Here is a 12,427-nt window from a genome sequence, read left to right on the forward strand (position 1 = left end):
GACACTGGGATGGAGATGGGGACACTGGGATGGGACTGGGAGGGACACTGGGATGGAGATGGGGACACTGGGGACAGTGGTAGGGACACTGGGATGGACATTGGGGACACTGGGGACACTGGGATGGGACTGGGAGGGACACTGGGATGGACACTGGGATGGAGATGGGGACACTGGGATGGAGATGGGGACACTGGGATGGACACTGGGATGGAGATGGGGACACTGGGATGGAGATGGGGACACTGGGATGGAGATGGGGACACTGGGGTGGACACTGGGATGGAGATGGGGACACTGGGATGGAGATGGGGACACTGGGATGGGACTGGGATGGATACTGGGATGGAATGGAGACGCTGGGATGGACACTGGGATGGAGATGGCGACACTGGGATGGACACTGGGATGGAGATGGGGACACTGGGGACACTGGGAGGGACACTGGGGACACTGGGATGGAGATGGGGACACTGGGATGGGACATTGGGGGCACTGGGGACACTGGGATGGACACTGGGGGGGACACTGGGGGCACTGGAGACACTGGGGGGGACACTGGGGACAACGGGAGGGACGCTGGGGACACTGGGGGCACTGGGAGGGACGCTGGGGACACTGGGAGGGACACTGGGATGAGACAGTGGGATGGACATTGGGGGCACTGGGGACACCGGGAGGGACACTGGGGACAACGGGAGGGACGCTGGGGACACCGGGGGGGACACTGGGGACAACGGGAGGGACGCTGGGGACACCGGGGGGGACACTGGGGACAACGGGAGGGACGCTGGGGACACTGGGGACAGTGGTAGGGACCCTGGGATGGACATTGGGGACACTGGGGACACTGGGATGGGACTGGGAGGGACACTGGGATAGAGATGGGGACACTGGGGACACTGGGAAGGACACTGGGGACACTGGGGACACTGGGATGGACATTGGGGGCACTGGGAGGGACACTGGGGACACTGGGATGAACATTGGGGACACTGGGAGGGACACTGGGGACACTGGGAGGGACACTGGGATGGAGATGGGGACACTGGGATGGGACTGGGAGGGACACTGGGATGGAGATGGGGACACTGGGATGGACACTGGAGTGGGACACTGGGATGGGGACAGGGACACCAGTAGGGGAGACTGACTGGTACGGGACGCTGGGGACACTGGGAGGGACACTGGGGACACCGGGAGGGACATTGGGGACACTGGGAGGGACACTGGGGACACTGGGAGGGACACTGGGGACACTGGGGGGGACAGTGGGATGGACATTGGGGGCACTGGGGACACTGGGATGGGACTGGGAGGGACACTGGGATGGAGATGGGGACACTGGGGTGGGACTGGGAGGGACACTGGGATGGAGATAGGGACACTGGGGTGGGACTGGGAGGGACACTGGGATGGAGATGGCGACACTGGGATGGACACTGGGATGGAGATGGGGACATTGGGGACACTGGGATGAACACTGGGGACACTGGGATGAACACTGGGAGGGACACTGGGGTGGGACACTGGGATAGACATTGGGGCCGTTTTGGGGCCGTTTTGAGGCCGTTTTTGAGGCCATTTTGGGGCCGTTTTGAGGCCATTTTGGGGCCATTTTGAGGCCATTTTGGGGCTGTTTTGAGGCCATTTTGGGGCCATTTTGAGGCCATTTTGGGGCCGTTTTGGGGCCGTTTTGTGGGATTTCACTCCGGTTCCTGCCCCTTTCCCAGGCACGCAGGCTCTGCCCCCCCTGTTCTCGCTGGGCTACCACCAGAGCCGCTGGAATTACCAGGACGAGGCGGACGTGGAGGCCGTGGAGCGGGGATTCGAGGAGCACGAGCTGCCCCTGGACGTGCTCTGGCTGGACATCGAGCACGCCGACGGCAAGCGCTACTTCACCTGGGACCCCGCCAAATTCCCCAATCCTCGGGGAATGCTGGAGCGCCTGGCGGCCCGGAAACGCAGGGTGGGGATGGGAATGGGATTGGGATTGGGATTGGGGTGGGAATGGGATTGGGGTGGGATTGGGAATGGGATCCTGCCAAATTCCCCAACCTACGGGGGATGCTGGAGCGCCTGGCGGCCCGGAAACGCAGGGTGGGGATGGGAATGGGATTGGGATTGGGGTGGGATTGGGATTGGGAATGGGAATGGGGTTGGGAATGGGGTGGGATTGGGAATGGGATCCCACCAAATTCCCGAATCCACGGGGGATGCTGGAGCGCCTGGCGGCCCGGAAACGCAGGGTGGGAATGGGATTGGGGTGGGATTGGGATTGGGGTGGGATTGGGAATGGGGTGGGATTGGGATTGGGATTGGGAATGGGGTGGGATTGGGAATGGGAATAGGAATGGGATTGGGATTGGGATTGGGATTGGGAATGGGATTGGGATTGGGAATGGGATTGGGAATGGGATCCTGCCAAATTCCCGAATCCACGGGGGATGCTGGAGCGCCTGGCGGGCCGGAAACGCAGGGTGGGGATGGGATTGGGGTGGGATTGGGATTGGGAATGGGATTGGGGTGGGATTGGGAATGGGAATGGGATTGGGAATGGGATCCTGCCAAATTCCCCAACCCACGGGGGATGCTGGAGCGCCTGGCGGCCCGGAAACGCAGGGCGGGGATGGGGATGGGGTGGGATTGGGACCGGGTCGGGATCCTGCAGAATTCCCAAAGCTTGTGGAGCAGTTGACAGCCCAGAAATGCAGGGTGGGGATGAGAAGGAGAAGGGAATTGGGTCTGGGGCAGAGAACAGGAGTGGAATTGGGATTTGGTGTGGGTTTGGAATAGGATTGGGAATAGGAGTGGGACCGGGGTGGGGAATGAGGTTTGGGATGGGGATGGGATGGAAAATGGGGTCAGGATGGGGGTAGGAAATGGAAAACGGACCAGGAATGGGCTGGACATTGGGATTGGGATCAGCATTAAAAATGGAAATTGCAATTGGGGTCCCCCTGCCCAGGCAGTGACAGTGGGGACCCCACAAAGGCACTTTGGGGTCATTCTGGGCGGTTTTGCGTCCGAGATCGGGGCGGGGATGGAAAATTGGGCAACATTCCCTCGTCCACTGCCCCCAGTGGACACTGTCCCGTGGTCACTCACCCCGTGGTCACTCAGCCACTGTCCCCTGGTCACTGCCCCACAGATGGTCAGCATCGTGGACCCCCACATCAAGGTGGACAGCGGGTACCGGGTGCACGCCGAGCTGCGGGCGCGAGGCCTCTTCGTCAAAACCAAGGATGGCAACGACTACGAGGGCTGGTGCTGGCCAGGTCAGGGGCTGGGGGGGATCCTCGGGGGATTTTAGGGGATTTTAGGGGGTTTTAGGGGGTTCCTGAAGGGATTTGGGGGGGGTCTCAGAGTGCTTGGGGAGTTCCACATCGAGACCGAGGATGGTCTGACTGCAAAAGCTGGTGTTGGTCCAGTCAGTGGGGCTTGGGGTGGGTTGGGGGGGATTGTGGGGTGGTTTTGGGGTCTCCAGTGGGGTCACAAGCCCTCCCCTCACCCCGTGTCCCCCCAGGCTCCTCGGCGTACCCCGACTTCACGAACCCCGAGATGCGCGAGTGGTGGGCGAACATGTTTGCCTACGACCAGTATGAGGTGGGGACCCCCCAAAATCTCTGTCAGACCCCCCCCATATTTCTGTCAGACCCCCCAGAGTCCCAGGATCCCCCTCAAAGCATTCCCAGAACCTTGGGACCCCACCCCAAATTTCCCCTCCCCACCCTCCTCCCTTGGGGCTTCCACTCCTCCCCTTGGAGAATCCCCCCATCTTTTTGGGGAGGATTTTGGGGAACCCCCCGGAGATTTTAGGACCCCTCCCATATTTTTGGGGTTTCCCTGCTGATTTTTGGGGCCCTCCCGAGCCTCAAGCTCTCCACAGCTTTAGGGAACCCCCCCAAATCCCTCCCCACCCCGTTCTCCCTCTCACCCTTCCCCCCCCGCCGGTGCCTTTTTGGAGACCCCGCCTTGACTTTCCGCCCTGATTTTGGGGATCCCCTGGGAGGGTTTTAGAATCCTCTCTCCCCCCCCGATATTTTTGGGGTCCCCCCGCTGATTTGGGGTGCCCCCAGGGCTCCACGGAGGCGCTGTTCACGTGGAACGACATGAACGAGCCGTCGGTGTTCAGCGGCCCCGAGGTGACGATGCACAAGGACGCGCGGCACTTCGGGGGCTGGGAGCACCGCGAGCTGCACAACCTCTACGGGCTCTACGTGGTGAGACCCCCCCCAAAAAACCCTCCAGGGACACCCCCAAATCCCCACAGGGACCCCAAAAAAATCCCAATCTCCCAGAGTGACCAAAACCCCTCAGGGACCCCCCCTAAACTTTGGGTACTTTGGGGGTTGGGAGCACCGTGAGCTGCACGGGCTCTACGTGGTGAGACCCCCCCCCCAAAAAACCCTCCAGGGACACCCCCAAATCCCCACAGGGACCCCCAAAAAATCCCAATCTCCCAGAGCCACCCAAACCCCCTTTAGGACCCCCCAAACCCTCTCAATTCCCCCTTAATTTGCCCCCAAACCCTTTTAGACCCCCCCAAACCCCTTGAGCGCCCCCCAAACCCTCTCAATTCCCCCTTTAATTTCCCCCCAAACCCCTTTAGGGCCCCCCAAACCCCCTTTAGGACCCCCCAAACCCTCTCAATTCCCCCTTTAATTTCCCCCCAAACCCCTTTAGGGCCCCCCAAACCCCCTTTAGGACCCCCCAAACCCTCTCAATTCCCCCTTTAATTTCCCCCCAAACCCCTTTAGGACCCCCCAAACCCTCTCAATTCCCCCTTCATTTCCCCCCAAACCCCTTTAGGACCCCCAACTATCTTGGACCCCCCAGAAACCCTTTTTAGGCCCCCCAAACCCCCTTTAGGACCCCCCAAACCCTCTCAATTCCCCCTTTCATTTCCCCCCAAACCCCTTGAGAACCCCCCAAAACCCTTTAGGGCCCTCCAAACCCCCTTTAGAACCCCCCAAACCCTTTCAATTCCCCCTTAATTTGCCCCCAAAACATTTTAGAGCCCCCCAAACCCCTTTAGGACCCCCCAAACCCCCTTTATAACCCCCCAAACCCTCTCAATTCCCCCTTTAATTTCCCCCCAAACCCCTTTAGGACCCCCCAAACCCTCCCAGTTCCCCCTTTCATTTCCCCCCAAACCCCTTTAAAACCCTCCAAACCCCTTTAGGACCCCCCAAACCCCTTTAAGACCCCCCAAACCCTCTCAATCCCCCCTTTAATTTCCCCCTAAACCTCTTTAAAACCCCCCAAACCCTCTCAATCCCCCCTTTAATTTCCCCCCAAACCCCCTTTAGAACCCCCCAAACCCTCTCAATTCCCCCTTTAATTTCCCCCCAAACCCCTTTAGGACCCCCCAAACCCCTTTAGGACCCCCCAAACCCTTTCAATTCCCCCTTTAATTTCCCCCCAAACCCCCTTTAGAACCCCCCAAACCCCCTTTAGGACCCCCCAAACCCTCTCAATTCCCCCTTTAATTTCCCCCCAAACCCCCTTTAGAACCCCCCAAACCCTTTCAATTCCCCCTTTCATTTCCCCCCAAACCCCTTTAGCCCCCTCTAACCCCTTTGGGGTGGTTTTTGGGGTGTTTTTTGGGGTGCCTGAGCCCCTTTTCCCCGTTTCAGCACAAGGCCACGGCCGAGGGGCAGATCCGGCGCTCGGGGGGGCGGCTCCGGCCCTTCGTGCTCAGCCGCGCCTTCTTCGCCGGCTCCCAGCGCTACGGTGAGGACTGGGGGGAAATCCCGGGATTTTGGGCAAATCCTGGAATTCTGGGGGGGGTCAGGATCGAGGGGAACCCCCCCTGAGCCCACCCCAACCTTCCCCCCTCCTCCAGGTGCGGTTTGGACAGGGGACAACACGGCGGATTGGGAGCACCTGCGGATCTCCATCCCCATGTGCCTGAGCTTCGGGCTGGCCGGGCTGGCCTTCTGTGGGGGTGAGCCAAACTGGGAGCACTGGGAGCACTGGGAGCACTGGGAATGGGGTCAGGATTGGGTTATGGGATAGGGAATGGGGTCAGGATTGGGATATGGGATAGGGAATGGGGTCAGGGATTGGGGATGGGGTCAGGGGTCTGCATCCATCCCCATGTGCCTGAGCTTCGGGCTGGCCTTCTGCGGGGGTGAGCCAAACTGGGAGCACTGGGAGCACTGGGAGCACTGGGAATGGGGTCAGGGACTGGGTTATGGGATAGGGAATGGGGTCAGGGATTGGGGATGGGGTCAGGGATTGGGATATGGGATAGGGAATGGGGTCAGGGGTCTGCATCCATCCCCATGTGCCTGAGCTTCGGGCTGGCCTTCTGCGGGGGTGAGCCAGACTGGGAGCACTGGGAGCACTGGGAATGGGGTCAGGATTGGGTTATGGGGTAGGGAATGGGATATGGGATAGGGATATGGGATAGGGAATGGGGTCAGGGGTCTGCATCCATCCCCGTGTGCCTGAGCTTCGGGCTGGCCTTCTGTGGGGGTGAGCCAAACTGGGAGCACTGGGAGCACTGGGAATGGGGTCAGGATTGGGATATGGGATAGGGAATGGGATATGGGATTGGGATATGGGATAGGGAATGGGGTCAGGGGTCTGCATCCATCCCCGTGTGCCTGAGCTTCGGGCTGGCCTTCTGTGGGGGTGAGCCAAACTGGGAGCACTGGGAGCACTGGGAATGGGGTCAGGATTGGGATATGGGATAGGGAATGGGATATGGGATTGGGATATGGGATAGGGAATGGGGTCAGGGGTCTGCATCCATCCCCGTGTGCCTGAGCTTCGGACTGGCCGGGCTGGCCTTCTGTGGGGGTGAGCCAGACTGGGAGCACTGGGAGCACTGGGAGCACTGGGAATGGGGTCAGGGACTGGGTTATGGGGTAGGGATTGGGTTATGGGATAGGGAATGGGATATGGGATAGGGAATGGGGTCAGGGGTCTGCATCCATCCCCGTGTGGCTGAGCTTCAGGCTGGCCTTCTACGGGGGTGAGCCAAACTGGGAGCACTGGGAGCACTGGGAATGGGGTCAGGTATTGGGATATGGGATAGGGAATGGGATATGGGATTGGGGATGGGGTCAGGGATTGAGTTATGGGGTAGGGAATGGGGTCAGTGACTGGGGATGGGGTCAGAGCTGGGATCCAGAATACGAATGGTCCCAGGATCAGGAATGTTTAGGACCAGGATTGGGGTCTGGATCAGGATCAGGATCTAGGATCAGAATTGGGAGCAGGATCAGGAATGGGACCAGGAATGGGATCAGGACCAGGATTCGCATCAGGGTTGGGATTGGGATCAGGACCAACACCAGGACTGGGCTCAGGGCTGGCGCCAGGATCAGAACCAGGACCAGGACTGGGCTCGGGGCTGGCACCAGGATCAGAACCAGGACTGGGCTCAGGGCTGGCACCAGGATCAGAACCAGGACTGGGCTCGGGGCTGGCACCAGGATCAGAACCAGGACTGGGCTCAGGCCTGGCACCAGGACCAGCACCATGATCTGGGACCGGGAGCAGGCTGAGGATCCGTGCTCACTGCCCCCCCTGCCCCGTTGGCAGCGGACGTGGGCGGATTTTTCCAGAACCCTGGCCCGGAGCTGCAGGTGCGCTGGTACCAGGCCGGGGCCTTCCAGCCCTTCTTCCGCGCCCACGCCCACCTGGACACGGCGCGGCGCGAGCCCTGGCTGCTGAGCCCCGAGCACCTGGCGCTGGTCAGGAGCGCGCTGCGGCGCCGCTACGCCCTGCTGCCGCTGTGGTACACGGCCTTCTACCACTGCCACCGCCAGGGCATCCCCGTCATGAGGTGTGGCACCCCAAAAACCCACCCCAAAAACCCCAAATCCACCCCAAAAACCCACCTGAGATACAGCAAATCCTACCTGGGATAACCCCAAACCCCCCTGCTGCCGCTGTGGTACACGGCCTTCTACCGCTGCCACCGCCAGGGCATCCCCGTCATGAGGTGTGGCACCCCAAAAACCCACCCCAAAAACCCCAAAAACCCACCTGGGTAACCCCAAAAACTCACCTGGGTAACCCCAAACCCACCTGGGTAACCCCAAACCCCCCTGCTGCCGCTGTGGTACACGGCCTTCTACCACTGCCACCGCCAGGGCATTCCTGTCATGAGGTGTGGCACCCCAAAAACCCCAAATCCACCCCAAAAACCCCAAATCCACCCCAAAAACCCCAAACCCACCCCAAAAACCCACCTGAGATACAGCAAATCCTACCTGGGTAACCCCAAACCCCCCTGCTGCCGCTGTGGTACACGGCCTTCTACCACTGCCACCGCCAGGGCATCCCCGTCATGAGGTGTGGCACCCCAAAAACCCCAAATCCACCCCAAAACCCCACCTGGATAACCCCCAAAACTCACCTGGGTAACCCCAAAAACCCACCTGGGTAACCCCAAAAACCCCCTGGGTAACCCCAACCCCCCCTGCTGCCGCTGTGGTACACGGCCTTCTACCACTGCCACCGCCAGGGCATCCCCGTCATGAGGTGTGGCACCTAAAAACCCCAAATCCGCCCCAAATCCACCCCAAAAACCCACCTGGGTAACCCCAAAAACCCACCTGGGTAACCCCAACCCCCCCTGCTGCCGCTGTGGTACACGGCCTTCTACCGCTGCCACCGCCAGGGCATCCCCGTCATGAGGTGTGGAACCTAAAAACCCCAAATCCACCCCAAAAACCCACCTGGGTAACCCCAAAAACCCACCTGGGATAACCCCAAAAACCCACCTGAGATAACCCCAAATCCACCCCAAAAACCTACCTAGGATAACCTTAAATCCACCCAGGATAACTCCACATCCCCCGAACCCAAATCTCTGACCCCAAAGCCTGATAACCCCAAATTCTTGACCCCAATCCCCCTGACCCCAAACCCCCTGACCCCAAATCCCCTGACCCCAATCCCCCTGACCCCAATCCCCTGACCCCAAACCCTCACAATGCCTCCAATCCCCCTGACCCCAAACCCCCTGACCCCAAATCCCCCTGACCCCAATCCCCCTGACCCCAAACCCCCTGACCCCAAATCCCCCTGACCCCAATCCCCCTGACCCAAACCCCTGACCCCAAATCCCCTGACCCAAACTCCCTGACCCCAAACCCCCTGACCCCAAACCCCTGACCCCAAACCCCCTGACCCCAAACCCCTGACCCCAAACCCCCTGACCCCAAACCCCCTGACCCCAAACCCCTGACCCCAAACCCCTGACCCCAAACCCCTGACCCCAAACCCCGCTGTCCCCCCAGGCCGCTGTGGATGGAATTCCCGGATGACCCCCAGACCTTCGCCATGGATGACCAGTACCTGATCGGTGAGGGGGAGCCCCTGACCCTTTTTAGGGTCCCTGACCCCTTTTAGGATCCCTTTTGGGGTCATTTTTGGGGTTTTTCCCCTTGCTGACCCCTGTCCCCCAGACCGGGTGCTCCTGGTGCACCCCGTGACGGAGCTGGGCGCCCGCGGGGTCAACGTCTACCTGCCCGGGGAGGGAGAGGTGAGTGAGGGGATTTGGGGTTTTTTTTAGGGTTTTCTTGGGGTTCAGGACCCCCCCTGAACCCTAAATTTTCCCCTCTCCCCAGGTTTGGTACAATGACGAGACCCACGAGCAGCACCGGGCGCCCCAGACCCTCTACGTGCCCGTCACCCTCAGCACCGTGGGTTTTTGGGGGGCTCAAGGGGGTTTGGGGGGATGCTGGGGACCCCAAAACCTCTGGGAGACCCTAAAAGTTCCCCTGCAGACCCCAAAATTCCCTTGGACACCCCAAAATCCTGCCCTGTTCCCACATGGGGAGGGGGGTGCTCAAGGGGGTTTGGGGGGATGCTTGGGACCCCAAAACCTCTGGGAGACCCTAAAAGTTCCCCTGCAGACCCCAAAACTCCCTCTGGACACCCAAAATCCTGCCCTGTTCCCACATGGGGAGGGGGGTGCCCGTCACCCTCAGCACTGTGGGGTTTTTGGGGGGCTCAAGGGGGTTTGGGGGGATGCTTGGGACCCCAAAACCCTTGGGAGACCCTAAAAGTTCCCCTGCAGACCCCAAAATTCCCTCTGGACACCCCAAAATCCTGCCCTGTTCCCACATGGGGAGGGGGGTGCTCAAGGGGGTTTGGGGGGATGCTTGGGACCCCAAAACCCTTGGGAGACCCTAAAAGTTCCCCTGCAGACCCCAAAATCCCCTTGGACACCCCAAAATCCTGCCCTGTTCCCACATGGGGAGGGGGGTGCTCAAGGGGGTTTGGGGGGATGCTTGAGACCCCAAAACCCTTGGGAGACCCTAAAACTTCCATGGTGACCCCAAAATTCGCTCTGGACACCCCAAAATCCTGCCCTGTTCCCACATGGGGAGGGGGGTGCCCGTCACCCTCAGCATTGTGGGTTTTTGGGGGGCTCAAGGGGTTTGGGGGGATGCTTGGGACCCCAAAACCCCTGGGAGACCCTAAAACTTCCCCTGCAGACCCCAAAATTGCCTCTGGACACCCCAAAATCCTGCCCTGTTCCCATATGGGGAAAGTGGTGCTCGTCACCCTCAGCATTGTGGGGTTTTTTGGGGGGCTCAAGGGGTTTGGGGGGATGCTTGGGACCCCAAAACCCCTGGGAGACCCTAAAACTTCCCCTGCAGACCCCAAAATTCGCTCTGGACACCCCAAAATCCTGCCCTGTTCCCATATGGGGAGGGGGGTGCTCAAGGGGGTTTGGGGAGGGGGTTGGGACCCCAAAACCCTTGGGAGACCCTAAAAGTTCCCCTGCAGACCCCAAAATCCCCTTGGACACCCCAAAGTCCTGCCCTGTTCCCACATGGGGAGGGGGGTGCCCGTCACCCTCAGCACCGTGGGTTGTTTTTGGGGGGGCTCAAGGGGGTTTGGGGGGATGCTGGGGACCCCAAAACCTCTGGGAGACCCTAAAACTTCCCCTGCAGACCCCAAAATTCCCTTGGACACCCCAAAATCCTGCCCTGTTCCCATATGGGGAGGGGGGTGCCCGTCACCCTCAGCATTGTGGGGTTTTTTGGGGGGGCTCAAAGAGTTTGGGGAGGGGGTTGGGACCCTAAAAATCTGGGAGGGTGACTTGGGGCATTTTTGGGGTTTTTTGGGGTGGGGTTTGAGGGGATTTGGGATTTTGGGGTGGGGTTTGAGGGGATTTGGGGTGTTTTGGGGCGGGGTTTGAGGGGATTTGGGGTGTTTTGGGGTGGGGTTTGAGGGGATTTGGGGTTTTTTTGGGGTTTGAGGGGATTTGGGGTGTTTTGGGGCGGGGTTTGAGGGGATTTGGGGTGTTTTGGGGTGGGGTTTGAGGGGATTTGGGGTGTTTTGGGGTGGGGTTTGAGGGGATTTGGGGTGGGGTTTGAGGGCATTTGGGGTTTTTTGGGGTGGGTTTGAGGGGATTTGGGGTTTTTTGGGGTGGGGTTTGAGGGGATTTGGGTTTTTTGGGGTGGGGTTTGAGGGGATTTGGGGTGGGGTTTGAGGGGATTTGGGGTTTTTTTGGGGTGGGGTTTGAGGGGATTTGGGGTTTTTTGGGGTGGGGTTTGAGGGGATTTGGGGTTTTTTGGGGCGGGGTTTGAGGGGATTTGGGGTTTTTTGGGGCGGGGTTTGAGGGGATTTGGGGTGTTTTGGGGTGGGGTTTGAGGGGATTTGGGGTTTTTTGGGGTGGGGTTTGAGGGGATTTGGGGTTTTTTGGGGTGGGGTTTGAGGGGATTTGGGGTTTTTTTGGGGTGGGGTTTGAGGGGATTTGGGGTTTTTTGGGGGCGGGGTTTGAGGGGATTTGGGGTTTTTTGGGGTTTGAGGGGATTTGGGGTTTTTTTGGGGTGGGGTTTGAGGGGATTTGGGGTGTTTTGGGGGTGGGGTTTAAGGAGATTTGGGGTTTTTTGGGGTTTGAGGGGATTTGGGGTTTTTTGGGGTGGGGTTTGAGGGGATTTGGGGTTTTTGGGGTTTGAGGGGATTTGGGGGTTTTTTGGGGTGGGGTTTGAGGGGATTTGGGGTTTTTGGGGGTGGGGGTTTGAGGGGGATTTGGGGTTTTTTGGGGTGGGGTTTGAGGGGATTTGGGGTGTTTTGGGGCGGGGTTTGAGGGGATTTGGGGTGTTTTGGGGTTTGAGAGGATTTGGGGTGTTTTGGGGTGGGGTTTGAGGGGTTTGGGGTGGGGTTTGAGGGGATTTGGGGTTTTTGGGGTTTGAGGGGATTTGGGTTTTTTGGGGGTGGGGTTTGAGGGGATTTGGGGTTTTTTGGGGCCGGGTTTGAGGGGATTTGGGGTTTTTTGGGGTTTGAGGGGATTTGGGGTGTTTTGGGGTGGGGGTTTGAGGGGATTTGGGGTGTTTTGGGTGGGGTTTGAGGGGATTTGGGGTTTTTTGGGGCGGGGTTTTGAGGGGATTTGGGGTTTTTTTGGGGTGGGGTTTCAGGGGATTTGGGGTTTTTTGGGGTGGGGTTT

General features: G+C 59.7%; 2 protein-coding genes across 2 annotated transcripts in view; one reads left to right on the forward strand and one right to left on the reverse strand.

The window, feature by feature from the left end:
- LOC311164517 (neurexin-2-like) overlaps nucleotides 1-12,427 on the reverse strand; it is a gene marked incomplete at both ends in the record, with an annotated part of 201,582 nt that overhangs the window by 123,576 nt on the left and 65,579 nt on the right.
- LOC311164513 (neutral alpha-glucosidase AB-like) overlaps nucleotides 1-12,427 on the forward strand; it is a gene marked incomplete at its 3' end in the record, with an annotated part of 30,457 nt that overhangs the window by 17,472 nt on the left and 558 nt on the right. Inside the window, 10 exon segments of the mRNA XM_084224003.1 lie at nucleotides 1,734-1,969; nucleotides 3,152-3,278; nucleotides 3,527-3,606; nucleotides 4,080-4,223; nucleotides 5,640-5,736; nucleotides 5,849-5,950; nucleotides 7,558-7,801; nucleotides 9,264-9,328; nucleotides 9,432-9,508; nucleotides 9,594-9,668. Of these exon segments, the coding sequence (XP_084080129.1) occupies nucleotides 1,734-1,969; nucleotides 3,152-3,278; nucleotides 3,527-3,606; nucleotides 4,080-4,223; nucleotides 5,640-5,736; nucleotides 5,849-5,950; nucleotides 7,558-7,801; nucleotides 9,264-9,328; nucleotides 9,432-9,508; nucleotides 9,594-9,668 (1,247 nt within the window).

This window comes from Fringilla coelebs, assembly GCF_963513975.1.
Source record: "Fringilla coelebs genome assembly, chromosome: 33".
Classification (NCBI taxonomy): Eukaryota; Metazoa; Chordata; class Aves; order Passeriformes; family Fringillidae; genus Fringilla; species Fringilla coelebs.